Source organism: Kwoniella shandongensis, chromosome 8 (genome assembly GCF_008629635.2).
Source record: "Kwoniella shandongensis chromosome 8, complete sequence".
Lineage (NCBI taxonomy): Eukaryota > Fungi > Basidiomycota > Tremellomycetes > Tremellales > Cryptococcaceae > Kwoniella > Kwoniella shandongensis.
This window is the reverse complement of record NC_089294.1, coordinates 905,823-922,210: the sequence shown is the minus strand read 5'-3', so window position 1 is coordinate 922,210 and position 16,388 is coordinate 905,823. Positions and strand designations below refer to the sequence as shown.

The 16,388-nt window shown below is 51.8% G+C and overlaps 7 protein-coding genes across 7 annotated transcripts; 3 read left to right on the top strand and 4 right to left on the bottom strand.

Moving 5' to 3' along the window:
- Positions 1-52: 52 nt before the first annotated feature.
- CI109_104789 (uncharacterized protein) lies at positions 53-2,042 on the bottom strand (the record flags this gene model as incomplete). Its single annotated transcript, XM_032007993.1, has 12 exons — positions 53-434; positions 487-523; positions 579-600; positions 656-792; positions 851-913; positions 972-1,057; positions 1,110-1,151; positions 1,210-1,298; positions 1,365-1,476; positions 1,532-1,587; positions 1,647-1,867; positions 1,922-2,042. 12 exons carry the CDS (start codon positions 2,040-2,042, stop codon positions 53-55), a joined length of 1,368 nt encoding a protein of 455 aa, XP_031857714.1.
- A 228-nt stretch (positions 2,043-2,270) lies between these two features.
- CI109_104788 (uncharacterized protein) lies at positions 2,271-4,073 on the bottom strand (the record flags this gene model as incomplete). Its single annotated transcript, XM_032007992.1, has 4 exons — positions 2,271-2,753; positions 2,808-2,930; positions 2,981-3,925; positions 3,978-4,073. The coding sequence occupies 4 exons, from the start codon at positions 4,071-4,073 to the stop codon at positions 2,271-2,273; spliced, it is 1,647 nt and encodes a 548-aa protein (XP_031857713.1).
- Positions 4,074-4,442: 369 nt separating this feature from the next.
- CI109_104787 (NADH dehydrogenase [ubiquinone] iron-sulfur protein 7, mitochondrial) lies at positions 4,443-5,516 on the top strand (the record flags this gene model as incomplete). Its single annotated transcript, XM_065967563.1, has 7 exons — positions 4,443-4,476; positions 4,530-4,580; positions 4,641-4,799; positions 4,896-4,995; positions 5,047-5,174; positions 5,233-5,371; positions 5,414-5,516. 7 exons carry the CDS (start codon positions 4,443-4,445, stop codon positions 5,514-5,516), a joined length of 714 nt encoding a protein of 237 aa, XP_065823635.1.
- A 512-nt stretch (positions 5,517-6,028) lies between these two features.
- Positions 6,029-10,179, top strand: CI109_104786 (exportin-T; the record flags this gene model as incomplete). Its single annotated transcript, XM_065967562.1, has 14 exons — positions 6,029-6,178; positions 6,276-6,409; positions 6,459-6,562; positions 6,614-7,021; positions 7,075-7,382; positions 7,425-7,562; positions 7,611-7,838; positions 7,885-8,069; positions 8,211-8,483; positions 8,531-8,654; positions 8,702-9,130; positions 9,180-9,332; positions 9,384-9,923; positions 9,976-10,179. 14 exons carry the CDS (start codon positions 6,029-6,031, stop codon positions 10,177-10,179), a joined length of 3,378 nt encoding a protein of 1,125 aa, XP_065823634.1.
- A 282-nt stretch (positions 10,180-10,461) lies between these two features.
- CI109_104785 (uncharacterized protein) lies at positions 10,462-10,830 on the bottom strand (the record flags this gene model as incomplete). The annotated part of the gene is made up of 1 exon (XM_032007989.1): positions 10,462-10,830. One exon carries the CDS (start codon positions 10,828-10,830, stop codon positions 10,462-10,464), a length of 369 nt encoding a protein of 122 aa, XP_031857710.1.
- Positions 10,831-11,252: 422 nt separating this feature from the next.
- On the top strand, positions 11,253-13,878 carry CI109_104784 (uncharacterized protein; the record flags this gene model as incomplete). Its single annotated transcript, XM_032007988.2, has 10 exons — positions 11,253-11,573; positions 11,632-11,865; positions 11,916-11,940; positions 11,996-12,280; positions 12,339-12,375; positions 12,437-12,765; positions 12,814-12,911; positions 12,964-13,093; positions 13,171-13,460; positions 13,513-13,878. 10 exons carry the CDS (start codon positions 11,253-11,255, stop codon positions 13,876-13,878), a joined length of 2,115 nt encoding a protein of 704 aa, XP_031857709.2.
- A 386-nt stretch (positions 13,879-14,264) lies between these two features.
- On the bottom strand, positions 14,265-15,733 carry CI109_104783 (uncharacterized protein; the record flags this gene model as incomplete). The annotated part of the gene is made up of 6 exons (XM_065967561.1): positions 14,265-14,480; positions 14,528-14,955; positions 15,014-15,110; positions 15,159-15,244; positions 15,542-15,636; positions 15,696-15,733. 6 exons carry the CDS (start codon positions 15,731-15,733, stop codon positions 14,265-14,267), a joined length of 960 nt encoding a protein of 319 aa, XP_065823633.1.
- Positions 15,734-16,388: the final 655 nt, after the last annotated feature.

Genomic DNA, 16,388 nt, shown 5'->3' with positions numbered 1-16,388 from the left:
AGAGGTAGATGGTGCATGCAAGTATATAACATTAGATTGGCATAGCAGTCCTTTATGATCCCCAATCACCCCAATCACCGCCACCACCGCCACCTCCCCCACTACCGCCGAACCATCCGCCGTCATCGCTACCTTGCTGTTGAGACCAAGGATCTTGCATCACTTCATCCTCTCCCCATCCCGGTTCCTCTTCATAGCCTTCCAATCCCTCCGAGCCAGGATCATATCCCTGAGGCGGAATGTTCTCTGCGTTCTGCGAAGATTGTCGACCGTATATTTGTTCGTCCTCCGTCATGCCTGCACCAGCGGCCCCAGCAGCCGCTCCCGCTGCTGCACCACCGTCAGTGGGTTGCACGTCTGACGGACGTGATCCTGCTTGGGCCTCCGTGCCACCGCCACCACCGCCCCACATCATGAAGGGGAATCCCATGCCGCTGTGTGTGTTTAAGTCAGTTGATTTCGAAGCTGTGAGCTTGGATCACTCACCCGCTGCCGGAATGACGAGAGAAGAAATCAAAGTCGACTGGGAAGTATCATTGTCAGCTGGATCATTAGGAGGTGTTTTCATTCCAGCTTACTTGATACGGCTGTCGCGAGAGTCTGCAAGGGAAGAATAAGCAAGGCCAAACAATTGAGATCTAATGAGCTGACTCACCATTGCTCTTTGATCTAACGTTAAGCCGCCCTCGGTTCCACTTGGTAAGATCAAGCTTTGCCCTTGCAACGTCACATTGGAGCCAGGAGCCAAGTCCAGCTCCGTTCCCGCGGAGTCGAATCTGATCACGTATTGTCCTACAGTTCGATCAGCAACCTGACAGCAAGAACGGATTTTTATACAAGAAGCACTCACCGGTGTCTGTGAACAACTCCCTGCCCAGACCACGGAAGTTTCGGTTGATAGAAGCGACGAGTCCTACAGATGCGATGAGCGAATGTATAACAACATAATTGTAGATTATCTAGCAACTCACTGTCATCCCGATCCTTGAGCCAGAAATCCCATGCCAGGAACCCACTGTCGATCTTTGCAAACTGTTTGAAAGTCTCGGCACTTCGACTGTTGGAGCTGTCAGCATAATGTACCGCCAGTGGTTGCAGCGGAGACTTACGTTTGGAAAAGGTTATAACGTCTTCGCCAGGGGTGCCATTGTCTGCAGATTGATATTTGATAAGCAACAAACTGGGGAGACATGGAGTGCGATCACTTACTGCTGCGCCTCTCCTACCAGTGTACCGTCGGTCCCCTCTGTTGAATGGACGAATATCCGCGAATTGATGAAAGCGAATGGTCGGCGGATCTGCACGCCGATAAAATCGTTAGCATCAATTATCTCTGTTATACTGATAGCGATACCGGCACTTACCCAAAGAACGGGGTTTCCGTACCTGTCCATGATGACTGATCTGAAAGGTCTATGTGTTCTCAATGCCTGTCTCGATATAGTTGACAATATGCCCTGTTCTTCCTCCGCAAGGCTAACGGGGCAGATCAGCACTGTCGCTGATTCGAAGATGATTTTCGAAAACTCACAATCCGACATGCTGTCCGTCAGCTGTATGTATAGCATACCGATTCGCTTGCTCGAACTACGCCCAAAAAATCGATCAGCACGATCTCCGTCTCATACGTTGTATCCAATACTCACGCCCATAAAAACATTTAACATTTCCAGCTGTCTGACAATGACCAACGATTCATGTCCTAGTATATCCCTCGCTGCGTGATTATCGCCAAGCACGCCTTGAGGATCGGGAGGGATGTATATCGGTCTGGAAGGGACGAATCCCTCTATATCAGGTATAGGTGTGGGTTCTGACCCTTGAAAAACAGCGGAACGACGAGTGGGGCGAACATGTCCGCGAGGTACTGAAAGATTGATAAGCAAAGTGTGAGATACTTCCTGACGAGGAACAGACTCACAACGTTCTTGTTGACGAAGGGAGGGGAGGGCGCTAACGATCCCTCGTGAATACGCGGGTGGTCGAAGGAGCTGTCTGCTCGGCCCCGCCAACAGTGCTTGGCTTACGCCTCTGCGTAGCATTGTGTCTGCAATTTATTTCTTGCTCAATGTGTGACCGTGATACTGCAAAAAAGGGGTTAATAGAGAGAAGATGATCATTGAAATGCGAGATGGACAACAGCCGACAGCATGACGTTGCTTCCAGTCGCAACATTCCGGGGACAGGTGGCAAAAAGTGGAGGCAGATCAAGGTATTTCGAAAACCCTAGAAAATGGTGATGTGTATGCATGTCCTACTATATGGTAATACTACCTCGACGACCTCTTCTCTCTAGCCGCAGCTATTCTCCTCTGCTTCTCAGATTGTCTCGAATCGACTACTCTGGAAGGAGCAACGGGAGCAGCTCTTCTGACAGTAGACGACGCCTGTTGAACCGGAGCAGCCGAAGGCGCAACTCCCTCCTCCTTTATCCTTTCAACGAAAGCACTTCCCTGACCTGGTCGAGCTTGAGCACCTGCTCCGCCGATCCTCTCCTGCCTTCTCACAGTCGCAAGCTCTTGCTGTCTGATCGCATTCTGAGTTTGTGTTCGTTCTATGCTCTCTGTCCACCAGCCTCTGATCGCTCGGAAAGTGTCGGCGTACGACGGGTCTTTCTGGACCGGTGTACCAGGAGGAGGGGTGATTTTGGGCGGGATAGGGATACCAAGCAATCGCTTCACGAAGTGCTGTCGAAGGATGAGGGATTGAAGGAGTGTGAAACCGGACGAGAAAGTCCAGTAACACAGGATAGCCTATGAGATCACGTTGTCAGCATCATCACTCCGACGTACTGTTATCGCACTTACAGCTGGGAAGTAAGCCACAACGGGGAGTGAGAGTAGTGTCGTGAGCTGAACAAAGTTTCGCATGTGAGCCATTCGCTGAGGCGAACCAGCCTTTGCTTCACCACCAACACCATCGGCACCGTACTACAGACTTGCAGTCAGCAACGGCCATTTGTTCAGCACTCTCAACTCACCTTGAACACAAGGTTCGTGAAGACCAAACTGGTCAGGGGAAGGATGTAGTATGGGTCGGCCATAGTGAGATCCGTGAACCATGCGATACCACCCTCCTTGAATTGTGGCACGGGAAGGTTTGTTAACCCTCTCATAATGCTGAAAAATGTGAAGAAGATGGGAAGTTGGATAGCAGGGAGGATAAGAGCTCTGGCGGGGTTGACATTGTTCTCCTTCATCAATTGTCGCATAGCTTGACCAACGACGGTTTGCGCGTGGAGGTCGTTCTTAGCTCTAGCCTCTTGAGCCTTCTCCATCAGACTCTGAATTTGGGGGTTCACAGCGGCAAGACGGACGTTGTGTTTTTGCGATTTGATAAGGAGAGGGGCGAGGGCGAGACGGATAGCAACGGTGATCGAGGCGATTGTAGCCCACCAAGGTAAACCGCCATAGGTGTGGATAGCGACGATGGCATCAGTGAACCATCCAGAAATGCTGAACATTCCATGTTCGTAACCCATCAATTTGAGATCTGAGACCTTCATCACCGCATGGATTGCTTCCTGCGAGTTCAAGACTTCCTCTAATGGCTTTCCAGAATTTAAGATTAGATCTTCCAGACTTGGCGTGAATGCGTTGGCAGGCGGTTGAGGCAGGAGAGCGGCATCAGCGGGGGACAGCATGGACGAGGTTCCGGAGGAAGATACGGTAGATGAGATGTCGGGGAGGGGTGTCTCGACGGGGACAGAGGTGGTGGAAGTGAGATCGGGGTGTGATTCCGACAGGATGGGCTCGTGTATGGGCGCAGATGTCGAAGTAGAGGCCACCGCTGGCTCATTAGCCACAGGAGTGGTCGCGGCAGAGCTCGCCCATGGTGTCCAGGAAAATTGTCTTGCTGATGCAAAGGAAGATCCTGCGAGGGGGACAGCAGCCGCTGGTCGCTTTCCGAGGGCAATGGCCGACGGCTGTGAACACCAATCAGCTAGGAAGACTGTGTGTCATGGGCAACACACTCACTCTGACCGAGACGTATGACAAGCTTCTTATCGAAGTGGTCTGGGACAAGGGAGCACCCGGACGGGCTACTCTTCTTAGAGCGGTTCGGGGTATCATCTTCGGTCTAAACGCTTCCTGCCAGTATGGTGTTGCAGTCAAGTTCGGTCGTACAGACGTTTTTACAGCAAGTCGAATGCTTGTATTGAATCAGAAAAAGCAAAAGTCCAAGAGACGAAAGCACAAGTGGAGGAAGGTGGAGAAATCAAGGTGCCACATTGACTCAAACTCCGATAATATCCGATTAGTACCTGCTCAGTGGTGGGTGGGGTTATATGTTGCATCTACCATTGGCTCCTCGCGCATTGGATCCATCTTAGAGATAGATATTCAATTACAAGCGGCGAAGCAGATCGTACCAGTAACAACATCATCAACCTCTCTTTCTCGATTCACCACTCCTTCCGCATTGTAATACTATAGCTCAACATGGCCACTACCCTCCTCCCCGGCTTGCGAACAGGTGAGCATTGTCAGGATCAAACGCAATGGTTTGCATGCTAACGTCTCTGCCAGGCGCCTTTGCGAAGGCTTCGGCTTCAACCTTCCGACCTGCTTTCGCGATCGGTCAGTCTACTTCTCAATCCGCCCTGTTGTGTTGAAGGCTTACCCTACTCGCACACATAGCCCGACCAATCTCGAACACCGCCATCGCTCTCAGACCGAACACTCCCACATCGTCTCTTAACTCTGCCGATTCATCCCCTTCCACCACTACTCCTCTTACCGCCATCGCTCAAGCCGGAAGCAACCAATTGAGCTTGGAGACGCCTAGGAATGGAGCTGGTGAGTGCTGGAGCTTAACACGGGACACCCGATGAGATCGGACCGCTGTCGAGATATGCCGATCGACCGAGTTGCTGATTGTTCTTCCATTGTCAGAGTATGTGTTGTCAACCCTCGACAAGGTCGTCAACTGGGCTCGACAAGGATCGATGTGGCCGATGACTTTCGGTCTCGCTTGTTGCGCTGTAGAGATGATGTGAGTGATGGAGAAGTGATCGGACAGAATGTTGCTGATGCGTCCCCTTAGGCACATGGCTGCTGCGCGATATGATCAAGATCGACTGGGTGTTGTGTTCCGAGCGAGTCCTCGACAGAGTGATATCATGATCGTTGCCGGTACATTGACCAACAAGATGGCTCCGGCTTTGAGAAAGGGTGAGCGTGAGACGGACTAGTTTGTGGGAAGGTTGTTGATGATCGATCGATCTGTTAGTGTACGACCAAATGCCTGAACCTCGATGGGTCATCTCTATGGGTTCATGTGCCAACGGTGGTGGTTACTACCACTACTCTTACTCTGTCGTCCGAGGATGTGACCGAATCGTCCCCGTCGACATTTACGTTCCCGGATGGTGAGTGGTAACGATATTCAGGTTGTCGATCTGGGCTAACAGCTCGTTCAGTCCTCCCACTGCCGAGGCTCTTCTTTACGGTATGCTTCAATTACAGCGAAAGATGCGACGTAACAGGCAGAGTGTGCGATGGTACCGAAGGTAGAGAGTGGGATTGGAGCGGCAGGGGGATAGGAGTACGGAGGTGTACCAATCTGGGAGAGTGACTACCGGATGGAGAGCTTGCGATAGGTTCCTTTTATGATTCGTTCCGGAGTCTGGTCACGTTTCATGCATGTCATGCTATAGATCTCCATGCACATGGGCGCAAGCTGTTGCATGACTCATATGAGTGTCTGTCTGTGCATAAGCATCAAGGGCGATTCAACGGTGTCATGCCAATGACGTGGCTTTTTGTACAGTGTTCCATTGGAAGTTGCTCGCGTGCGGCTAATGTGGTCTCTTTCTTGTGTTTCGACTTTTGTATTACTCGCTTCTCCACTTTCAACATCCATTCCTTCAACTAGAACGCCGATCAACCCTCGTCCTCGTCCTCTTCTCCTCGTTCGTATAGCATAGTTTCGCATCCGATAAGGTCTCTTAGCATAGCATTGTTCTGTCTGAAAAAACCAAGTGGAGAATCGCGCATCGAAAGACCAATTTGACAAAACCGCCACCATGGCGTCCTCTCAATCCCCTCACCTCACCAGTATTCCTCAAGCCGTCCGAGTCGCCGCTAGCATAGATCCTTCCATCGACCCGGCCATCAAGCAGCAGGCTATAGACTATCTGAGCAAGGTCAGGGAGCTTTGTGAGGAGACATGGCAGGTGAGCTTAGACTACAACAGACTTGAGCGAACGCACCACAATCCCTCACTGATCAGCGCGAGGAAGACGCTGGACGCTAACAATCACCTATGTGTAGGACTGCTTGGCACTCTACCTTCAGGGTGCTGGAGCTTCAGGACCTTCCACAGGCGGCAGAGATGGGAAAGAGAAGCTCGAGACAGATCTGAGAATGTTTTGCGAGCAGGTCGTGGACACGGTGTTGACGCAAAAGTGAGTTGCGCTATGAACCGCGTCGTTGCGGCGTACTAACGTCAAGCAGACCCCATGTCATGGCGGTGGATGCTCAGCAAGCCATGTACAAGGCTATTGTAGAGTTTGTTGAAGTTGAATATGTCCGAGGAACGTGCGAAGGGGGTCAGGCTTGTGAGTAACAAAAATCGAGTCTGCGAAGGAAGCCTCTAACCTTTCTCTTAGATCTTCGCAACAAGCTCGCTTTCACAGTCGCCCATCTCTTCCTCAATGTGTACCCTTCCACAATATCCACCTTCCTCCACCCATTCTTCGCCCTTCTTACGCCATCAGATCCCTCGTCCTCGACCGGTGTGAACCTTCATCCTCCCCTCCTCACCATCCGCGTGCTTTCGGAAATCGCTCAAGAGGTTCACGACAGTACACTGAAAAGCGCTAGATCCTACTCGAAGGACAGACAGTCTCGTGATGGCGTGGTTCGAGATGTCATCAGGTCTAGTGGAGATGAGAAGCTAGCTGTGGATGGTATGCTGGCATTGGCGGAAAGAGGAATGGACGCTATTGAAAAGGGTGAAGGGGGCAAATGGGCGGAAGTGGTAGACGCGACGTTGAAGACGTTGGCCGCGTGGACACGTAAGTTCTCGATGAAAATATAATGGTCAGTGCTCATTCTTCACGGTATATAGCCTGGGTCGACCTTGGAGTTCCTCTCAACCCTAAATCCTTACCCTTCTATCACCGCCTCATACGTCAACCAATCGTAGCCATCCGCATTGCCGCCGCCAACATCCTCCGAACTTTCGTCGCCAAGGGCATTCAAGATCCAGCAGCTCGAATAGAAGTGCTCAAGGTGCTCAATGTCCTCGCCATTGTGGACCCATTGGAATCCGAAACGAGTGGAATCAGAGATAACGAGGAGGTTGTCACTTTCCGAGCGGCACTCGGCAACCTGCTAGCGATTTATGGAACAGAGTTGATTGCGTTTTCCGAGAATGTGAGTTGAAATGCTGTATGATAAACTGACAAGGCGCAGGAGGAAAACCCCGAACCACTACGAAGCCAAGCGGAAGAGATGATGACCGCGGCGTTGCCTCTGTTGCTCCGCTTCCTGAGCGATCGACAGTACGAGGTGCCCTTGTCGGTTTCTCATTTCGCGTCGGATCTGTTGCGTGTGGTGCGTCTCCTACACTTGCCGCCACGGACGAAGCTAACATCTCTACAGTACAAACGAATTTACAAACCCCCTATGCCCCCACCTGTCAAGCCGGGAGAACAGCCTGGCCGCTCAATCACGCCTCCTCCCCTTTCTCCTGAGCGTCGTCAGTTCCTCGCCTCTATGCTGGATGTCCTCATACGGCAGCTGGCCTGGCCCGAGGAAGCTGAATGGGAAGCTCCTGGTAATGAAGACGAATCTGACGAGGAGATTGCTGCGTTCCGAAACTTCCGAGGGGTGAGCGAGTTCCGTACACGGATTGATCCAAGCTGACACCTTTCAGTCATGCCGCTCGTTCATCGAGTCGATAGCTCAAATCGAGAAAGGTCTCCATACTGAGGTCGTCGCGAGGATTGTCGTCGCTACGTTGGACGCCTACCAATCCGGTGGACCGTCAGCTGTGTCGTGGCAGCAAGCTGAGCTCGCGATGCATCTTGTTTATACGTTCGGGGAACTGGCGAAGAGTGAGTAAATGCCAAGCGGGCACCGCTGACATTTCGCAGATAGCACGCGGGCTGCATTCTTCGACTTGCCACCGGAAGTGGCGACCAAGGCGGCAAGAGATAGACTAAACAAAGGCCGAGGATACGCCGAGTCCTCTATGTCAAGCGGTCGGACCACACCCACGATGGCGGACGGTGATGGGTCCCAAACATTGCCGGAAATCAACTTCAACGATAACAAAGACAAGTTCGATTACGAGCAATACCCGCTCTCACCTCTGGGCCAACTTCTTACCCGTTGCATGTCATCCGGCATTTCCACCTACCCTCATCCCAGCGTCACCCTTCAGTACTTTGAGATTTTTGTCCGTTACGTCGAGTTCTGGAAGTCGAAAACTGAGGCGATACAGCCCATGTTTGAGGCGATCCTGGATAATCGGTGAGTTGACCATGTAGGAGGCGCGAATGCAGCTGAACTATTCTTAGTGGTGTCCACCACCCTGATGAAGGGGTTCGACGAAGGTGTTTCTACCTCTTTTCCAAGCTGTGCAAGGAGTGTAAGAATGAGACGGTAGCAGCAATGGTTCAACCGATCCTTGAGAGTATTCGGGTGAGTCAAGTGGCGACATCGTTTGAGTCGGGACTGACGACCCTCAGGATATGATGGTGGTCGAGGCTGTTTTGCCATCTGTCGACACACCCGACGAAAGTCCCTTGACCAAAGCCACCACAGGTCGTAGTTACGCAGCGGACCAGCTCTATCTCTTTGAGGCTTCGGGCAATCTCGTCTATTTGACAAAGTCGGAACCTCCAAAGCTGATCGCTTTGCTCGAAGCGATCGCTGGACCCTTGATGACCGGAATGGCCTCTGGTGTCGAGCGATATCGATCTGCGCCCGGCGATCTGCAAGCGGTCTTGCAGGTTCACCACCACCTCATGGCTCTAGGCCACTTTGCAAAGGGTTTCCCGATGGTCTCAGATTCGCAGGTGGAGGCGTTGCCGTATCAACCAGCATTCAAGCAGATGACCGAGGCGCTGTTGCAAGCTTTGGACGTGATGAAGGGGCAAAGGGTTGTAAGGGACGCGGTGAGTTGAGAAGATCGATGTTTTGAGCGCTATGCTGACATGTTGCCAGGCCCGTTTCGCGTTTGCGCAATTCGTCAACGCTATCGGTACCACGGTCGCGGAACTTGTCCCAAGATTCGTTTCCATCGTAGTCACCGAGTATGAGCCGTCGGAGCTCATCGATTTCATGCTTTTCCTTGGGTTGCTCATGCACCGACTGAAGGTAGGTTCGCGCGCCGTCATCCTTGCCCTTGCTGACTATTTCGCTTTGCAGAAAAACACATTCGAGACCATGGACATGTTGCTGCTGCCCCTCCTCTCGCGTATCTTCGCGATCCTTCAACAGCCCATCACCGGGACAGATGAAGCACAGATGAACCGACGACTCAAAGACGCTTACCTCAGCTTCTTCTCTGCGCTCATGAACGCCAACTTGGACGGTGTATTCATCACAGAACGAAACAAGCCGGAATTCGAGAACGTCCTCACCACTCTTTTGAACTTGACGCAAGATTACTCTGACGCTGGGTCTCAACGCCTCGCGTTCGGGTTCTTTGCTCGAAGCGTCATTGCATGGGGCACTAGCCCCGAGGCGGCAGCACGACCTTCAGTGTTCGCGGAGAGTGCCATGTCTGCGCAAAGCAAATCGGTCGCCAACGGTACAGCTCAACCGACGAACCAACATTTGGTTGCCAAGGAGGATAGAGCGAAACAGGCTTTGCCGGGTTACGAGAACTTTGTTTATCAGAGGTTGCTTCCGGCAGCCTTTGAGGTGCCATCGAGGAGGGAGTTCAACTTCCGGGGCGGTCAGATGGTGAGTTGGAGAACGTGGATGGGGGTAGCACTCACTGACATGTTCACGCCAGGTCATGTTTGACGCCGCTATCCTTGTTCGAAACACGGTCCAAGCACGAGGCCAGGAAGCACTTGATTTCCTGCTCAACGATCTGATGCCAAAGCTCAACTGCCCACCAGATATCGCGGCGCAGTTCGTCAATGGTCTCAGGACGCAGACGTCAAAGGACTTTAGGAAGACATTCAGCGAGTTTATCAAAGCGATGAGGGGTTAGGGCGTGGGATAGCGCACGGGGGAGGGTTTCCTGGAGAAGAGAAGAAGAGTTGCCGTTCATGCTGTTCATGATTTAACGACCGACAGAAGAAGAAGAAGAGTTTTCACCATTGCATATAGTATTCAATCCATTTCATTTGTTCTGCTTTCCCTATATTGCTTACACCCCCATCGAGAACCCAGTATCAAACGATGACCATCTGCATATACTGCATCATGCATCACACTGACAAAATGTATCAGCGATAGGTCTGCAGAGTTGGTGACCAGTGGACTCACGACTCTATCCACCGATGGGACCTGATCCACCTACTTCTTCCTTCTTGGGTTCTTCTCCAACCTTCTTGGTCTCCTTGATCTCTTGACCACTTACATCCTCCTTCTCCTTACTCCCTGCACCTTTCTCGCCTCCTGCGTTGCCTGTGACTTTGCCAACCTCGGGATCCGTTGTTCCTGATTTCTGTCCCACGCCTTGTCCTTGTCCGTTCGGCTGAGGATCGGCAGTTGACGCAGGCGTAGGGGTGTAGTTGTCGGCTTTCTCGTCTTGGGGATCACCGTAGCCAGCGGTTGTTGAACGTAAGGTGGTGGTCTGGAACGATCGTGTGAGGGACAGACGAGTGGTCAATGGACGAAGAGTAGCGCGTAACGACATGGTGTGAGTGTGGTGTGGTTGCTATGTGGTGTTGTGTAGTTAAACAAGCAGGTTGGTTGGATAATACAAAGTTGAGATTGGAAGAGTTTATCAAGCGATGTTACCCAAAGTCTAAATAGTAGTAGTTGTAGTAGCGGTGGGTGTTGTGAGAGATGACGATATCAGTGACGCGCTGCTCAGATCGACGATCGAAAATCCAGCATAACTTTGCACTTTTGCCGAAGAGTTCAGAGGCGGGGCACCACGTACTTCCCGATCTCAAACATCACGATCCGACGGAAAAGCGAACACGTGAAATGTGAAGCGAACGCACCGATATCGGACCTCTCGATCTGATTATGAAAGGGGATAGATATCGATAGTATGCAATCTGATAAACGTGCTGCAACGACCAGACGAAAAACAAGGACAATAAGCAAGGTATGCGTCCGGCAATCATATCGCCACGACTAGTTGGTCGCCCTCCAGGATCATCGTTACGCCTTTCGTCGCACACAGTGCTTTCGGCTCGCAGGGTTCCTCTGGGGGCGTGCGCAACGACATCACGCCGATGGATATGTCGGACTATCCCCCTAGCCGAAGCGAAGCGCCAAGAAGCGCGGCAGGACGCGAAGGGAAGCGACACGATCCCCACCCCAGAGCCCCAGGGACTCGCTCCGATCGACCTACTTGAGCTCTATCGGGGCTTGGTAGCTACTGGAAGACTAAAATGGGACGATGAGCAGGTCAGATGTGTGATGAAGGTGCGTGGGTGGCAGTACAGTCGCTCCTCGTCAGCGAAGCTTACCACTTGCATTATAGCTACGACACCTCCTGGAAACATTGGAGGATTACTCTCCACCTATGGAACTGCTGGAGAAATTATCACCCAGCGCTCCGTTCTTAGCACAGCAGACTCAGGTACCAGGGTGGTGGAAGGGGAGTGGGAAAGCAGCTAGCGAACATCTCGGTCTAGGAGGTGATGGTGCCGAGGCGAGGAAGTTGGTCAAGGTGTTGAGCGGTGAAGAGGAGCTTGCGAATCTTACGACGCCGAGAGTGGGTCTGAGGGCCAATATGGAGTAATATATGCTGACGCACGACTCCAGGGCATACTCCTCACGGGACCACCTGGTGTGTTGCACTCGAGTGGTGATTCAATGTGTAAAGGAGCTAACGGTTGCCATAGGTACCGGTAAATCACTTTTACTCTCGCTCTTCTTCCAACTCCTTCCCATACCCAAACGTCGAGTTCACTATCACGCCTTCACGCTCTCCTTGTACCGTCAAGTCTTCCTCGAGCTGGAACGACGACGCACGGCCATCCCCGAAGTCGAAGAGATTGCCAGGAAAGATGAAAAGATGGATCAAGCTGGGAAGAACGGCTGGCGATCTGTTTTTGCAAACGGGAGATGGGACGATGAAGGGAAAGAGAGGAGGGTGTGGGACAAAGAGGAAGGCATGGCCTTTACGAGTGAGCAGTGTTGTCGACCACGGTGAAACCCAAAAGGCTAACTTTGTCCAATGTTTAGTCGCACGTAATATGATTCTAGAATATCATGTCTTGTAGTACGTTGTCGCACCACGTTATACATAAATACCTTCGCTGACAACAGCTCGACCACACCAGCTTTGACGAATTTCAGCTTGTAGACGCATCGTCTGCTGCTCTCATCCGAGACGTCTTGTCATGGTATTGGCGACTCGGCGGAGTCGTCGTCGCTTGCTCCAATCGAGTACCTGAAGATTTGTATTATCACGGTGTTCAGAGAGATCGCATGGCGGGGTTCCTGGATGCGCTGCAGGCCAGATGCGAGGTGGTCACCGTCGACGGGGGCAGGGATTGGCGACATGGGACAGGCGAAGACGAGGGTTCGCAAAAGATGACGAGGTGGTTCCAAGAGGAAGACAAAGATGGATTTGAGAAGGCCTGGGCGGAAGCCACGCAAGGCGAAGAAGGTGAGATTGTCCTTCGTCGCCGAAGTACTACAATTGACACCTTGACAGTGACCCCCAGAAAGGTGTCCGTCTATGGAAGAGGCGTGTCGGTGCCTGCGGCCAGTGGACGAGCTTGTCGCTTCACCTTTTCAGAACTTTGTGAGGAGGTGAGCAGGTGTGACGAGTCAAAGGGGAATATATCGCTGAAAGCGACTGCAGGCGCTGGGTCCAGCGGACTACTTGACTCTCGCTTCGACCTTTTCTACCTTTTTCATTGATGATGTGCCAATCTTATATCTGAGACATAAGAACGAAGCGCGGAGGCTCATAAATCTCCTTGACGCACTTTGTGAGTGATGGCGCACTTTCATGCTTCAGATGAGCGGAGAGACTGCTAAATTTATTTTGCGCTGTGTCCCGCGATAGACGAGTCCCGCTGTCAATTGTACATCCGAACACCTTCGACGCCTGCCACGCTTTTCTTCCCGGATGCACTCAAGTTGAGCGCCGACGATGTGGACGACATGACCAACGAGCGGATCATGGCTGCAGAGTCCCTTTCGGAGTCTGTGTCTGCGCCGTATCGACCTAATATCAGTCTGTACAACACTTCGACGCCTGCTCAGCGTGAGAAAGAGAAACTCGACGAGCAAAAGAGGGGAACTTCGTTCAGCGTTCTTGGAATATGGACAGGAGAGGATGAGAAGTTTGCTTATGTGAGTGGTTTCCATTCTTAGATCAAGCGCGGCGCTAACAAATCGCGAGCAGAAAAGAGCCATCTCTCGACTTGTCGAGATGACCACATCATCAACCTACGCCAAGGAAGATTGGTTGCCGCTCGATGTCAAGTTACGTAGCTGGGAAACTCCAGTAGATCAACTGGCTCAGAGCAAACCAACCAAGACGTTTCGCAATATTACTCGGATAGATGCCGCCAACGACGACTTTGCAAGCGAAGCGGGATACTCGAGGACAGAAGTGAAGAAGAATGGGAGCACACAAGAACTGAGAAATCCTCCCAAGTTGAAAGAACAGCATGTTTGGGGAGTAGCCGATGAATGGGGGGAGAAAGCTGGCAAGTGGGGTAAAGGAGTTAGGGCTTTCGATCGTAATCCTAGATACAATCGAGGGTAGATCCGTAGACTATTGTGACGCATATGGCTTCGACGTGCACCATGCATCTTATATTTTGGTCCCCGTGTAGCCGTCCGATATACATTGCCATATATCCCGCAAACAACCTTGCTTATGAAGGGACTCAATCCCTGGTCAGCATATGAATATACCTTTTGCTGACACATATGTTGCACGCGGTACAGACCTCAAGGCTAGGCAGCAGCCCCTTTGTTGCACCCGATGACGCGTCTTCGCGTCCAGCGCCATCTCTGGATTCCGAGACAAGCTCTCGAGTGACAAGGATGATCTGCGATTGAGTATTTATACATGATGTGGATCCTACTCTGATGCTGCAATTTCCTAATTTCCTTGGACCCTCAATCGTGCCTTTCAACCGGCCGCGACTAGCGCATCTCCGCGAAAGCGGCAGTGGCGGGCACTAAAACCTTCTTGAAACTCTCTCTGTCGACCCAAACATCCCAGAACTTGCGCAACTTCGGGCCCAGCGTGTCCTTCCCGACGTATGGTTCCAAGGTATCGAGACCTGAAGCATCGGGTTTTCCGCCCGCGATCGACACCAGTCGAGTAAGCCAGGAGATGGCATGAAGATCGGCAAGAGACTGCAGCGGGTCAGTAAAGACACCTTTACCGAAAATATCATACGCACCACCTGATCACCAAGGGCATAAGGACCCTTGATCGTAGATTCAAGCTTTGAGAACGCCTCTGGCAGCGCTTCGAGCCATGTCTTGGTGCTGATATCGAAGAATGCCTTTTCGTTCTCCTCACCGGCTTGTCCATTGTACAACGCCCAGATGTGTTCGTTCGATTGCAGCTTGTCCTCGATGAATTTAACAACCTTCTGCTCGTACGACAGACCCCCGTCCTTGGGCGCGATAGAATTTTCCGACGCAGCTTGTTTCGCTTCCTCAAGGTATCGCCGCAACGCCGCTCGTCGCAATGTCAATGCCCGACCGGGTCCATCTGCCCCCTTGTCCGCGAGCTCCTTCTTGTCCCGAGCGGAGAGAGCGACAAAGTTCGGGTCGACGGTGGTTTGGTGAATCACAGCGATGATGTTGTCTGAGAGTGCCTTGCCTAAGGGTCGGGCGTGTGTGAGTGAGGGGCAAGCGAAATTGGAAACACTCAGCCTCACCTTCGATAGTGGCCGGAGCTAACGTCGGGGCGGGCTTCTCGGAATGTAAGTGTCCGCTGCTAGCGCTACGGGCTTGGTCCAGGAAATCACAGATTGTCTGTGTACAATCAGCACCGTTTTACGGGTAACGTGGCAATGGACTTACAACTGTGTCTCTCAGAGATCGATACCTGGTGTCAACTCCACTACCGGTGGTCTCAATGGTCGGTACGACAAGGGTCGGGATGGTACCTGCGATTTAAGCTTTGAGCATTGGAGATGAGGTGTCGCGCACGAGCCTCAACACGAACCGTTCATGTTGATCCTGCAAAGTGAGCGGGTCAGTATATGCTACTTCAGGCACCTCCTAGAGCCGCTTACTTCAGATACGACGGCGCAAAGTTCTAGTAAAATGTAACGACACTGGCGTTAGCAGGGTTTTCTGTGAAAGAAACATTGAACCTAATTACCTCTCCCTTCGCTACAAGAGAGAGGAGCGAGGGCGGTCAGCGCCCATTGTCCATTTATGTCAAGAGGTGAATCACTCACTGATATCGACATATCTGACGACATACTCGTCCTCCGAGTAACCCTTCTCGTACAAGCACAACCGGGGAACGGTCGACCAGACCGATGTGGGCCAGCTATTGGGGACCGACTCATGAGCGCGGGGTGGGATAGGTGAGAATCAGTAGATACGTACGAGTAGAGGATAGCCTTGGGCAATTCTTCGTCCGTCATTGTGCAGTTGGAGCGCTTTAGTAAGGTGATCTAAGCGGTGCGGGCGGTTGTGTGTTTGCTGGAATTGAGGAGGAGAGAACAAAGATGATTGAACCCGGGTGTAAGCAAAGTGGGAGTAAGAGGGGCCATTAGGTGCGTCGGAGTCCCACAACCCCATTATCGTCATCGATTCAGGGGGGGTGACGTGGTAAAAAGTAATAGTACTAGTCGCTGTTGCAATCGGACATTGACGATAACTCCGTGGGGATGCAGAAGTATATGGGAGGACTGTTTACGAATCACTACTAATACTCGGATCCGGAATGGCGGACAAGTCCGTGTCTATAAGGGGTGTAAGGGTAAAATTGAAACGTTGCCACGTGTGAGTAGTTATATCTGGCTGGATCTTGATGATTGATTCGCAATGGATTGCAATAATTGAATAAATGTACCACACGAGTCCCATCTCCGACTCAAAAATAATCCTCTTCATTCGTTCACACCTATCGTTCGGTTCTCTTTCTTCTCCTCGCGTATCTTGGATAGCCTTCGGTCACACTCGTCCTTCAGCTGCCGCTTTACTTCCTTTCTCCCCGTACAGCTTCATAAGGGAGCTTTTCTACCTTTGTTCGCGAGTTCTCACACATACACACACCTTTGTGTCGTTTCACCAGAG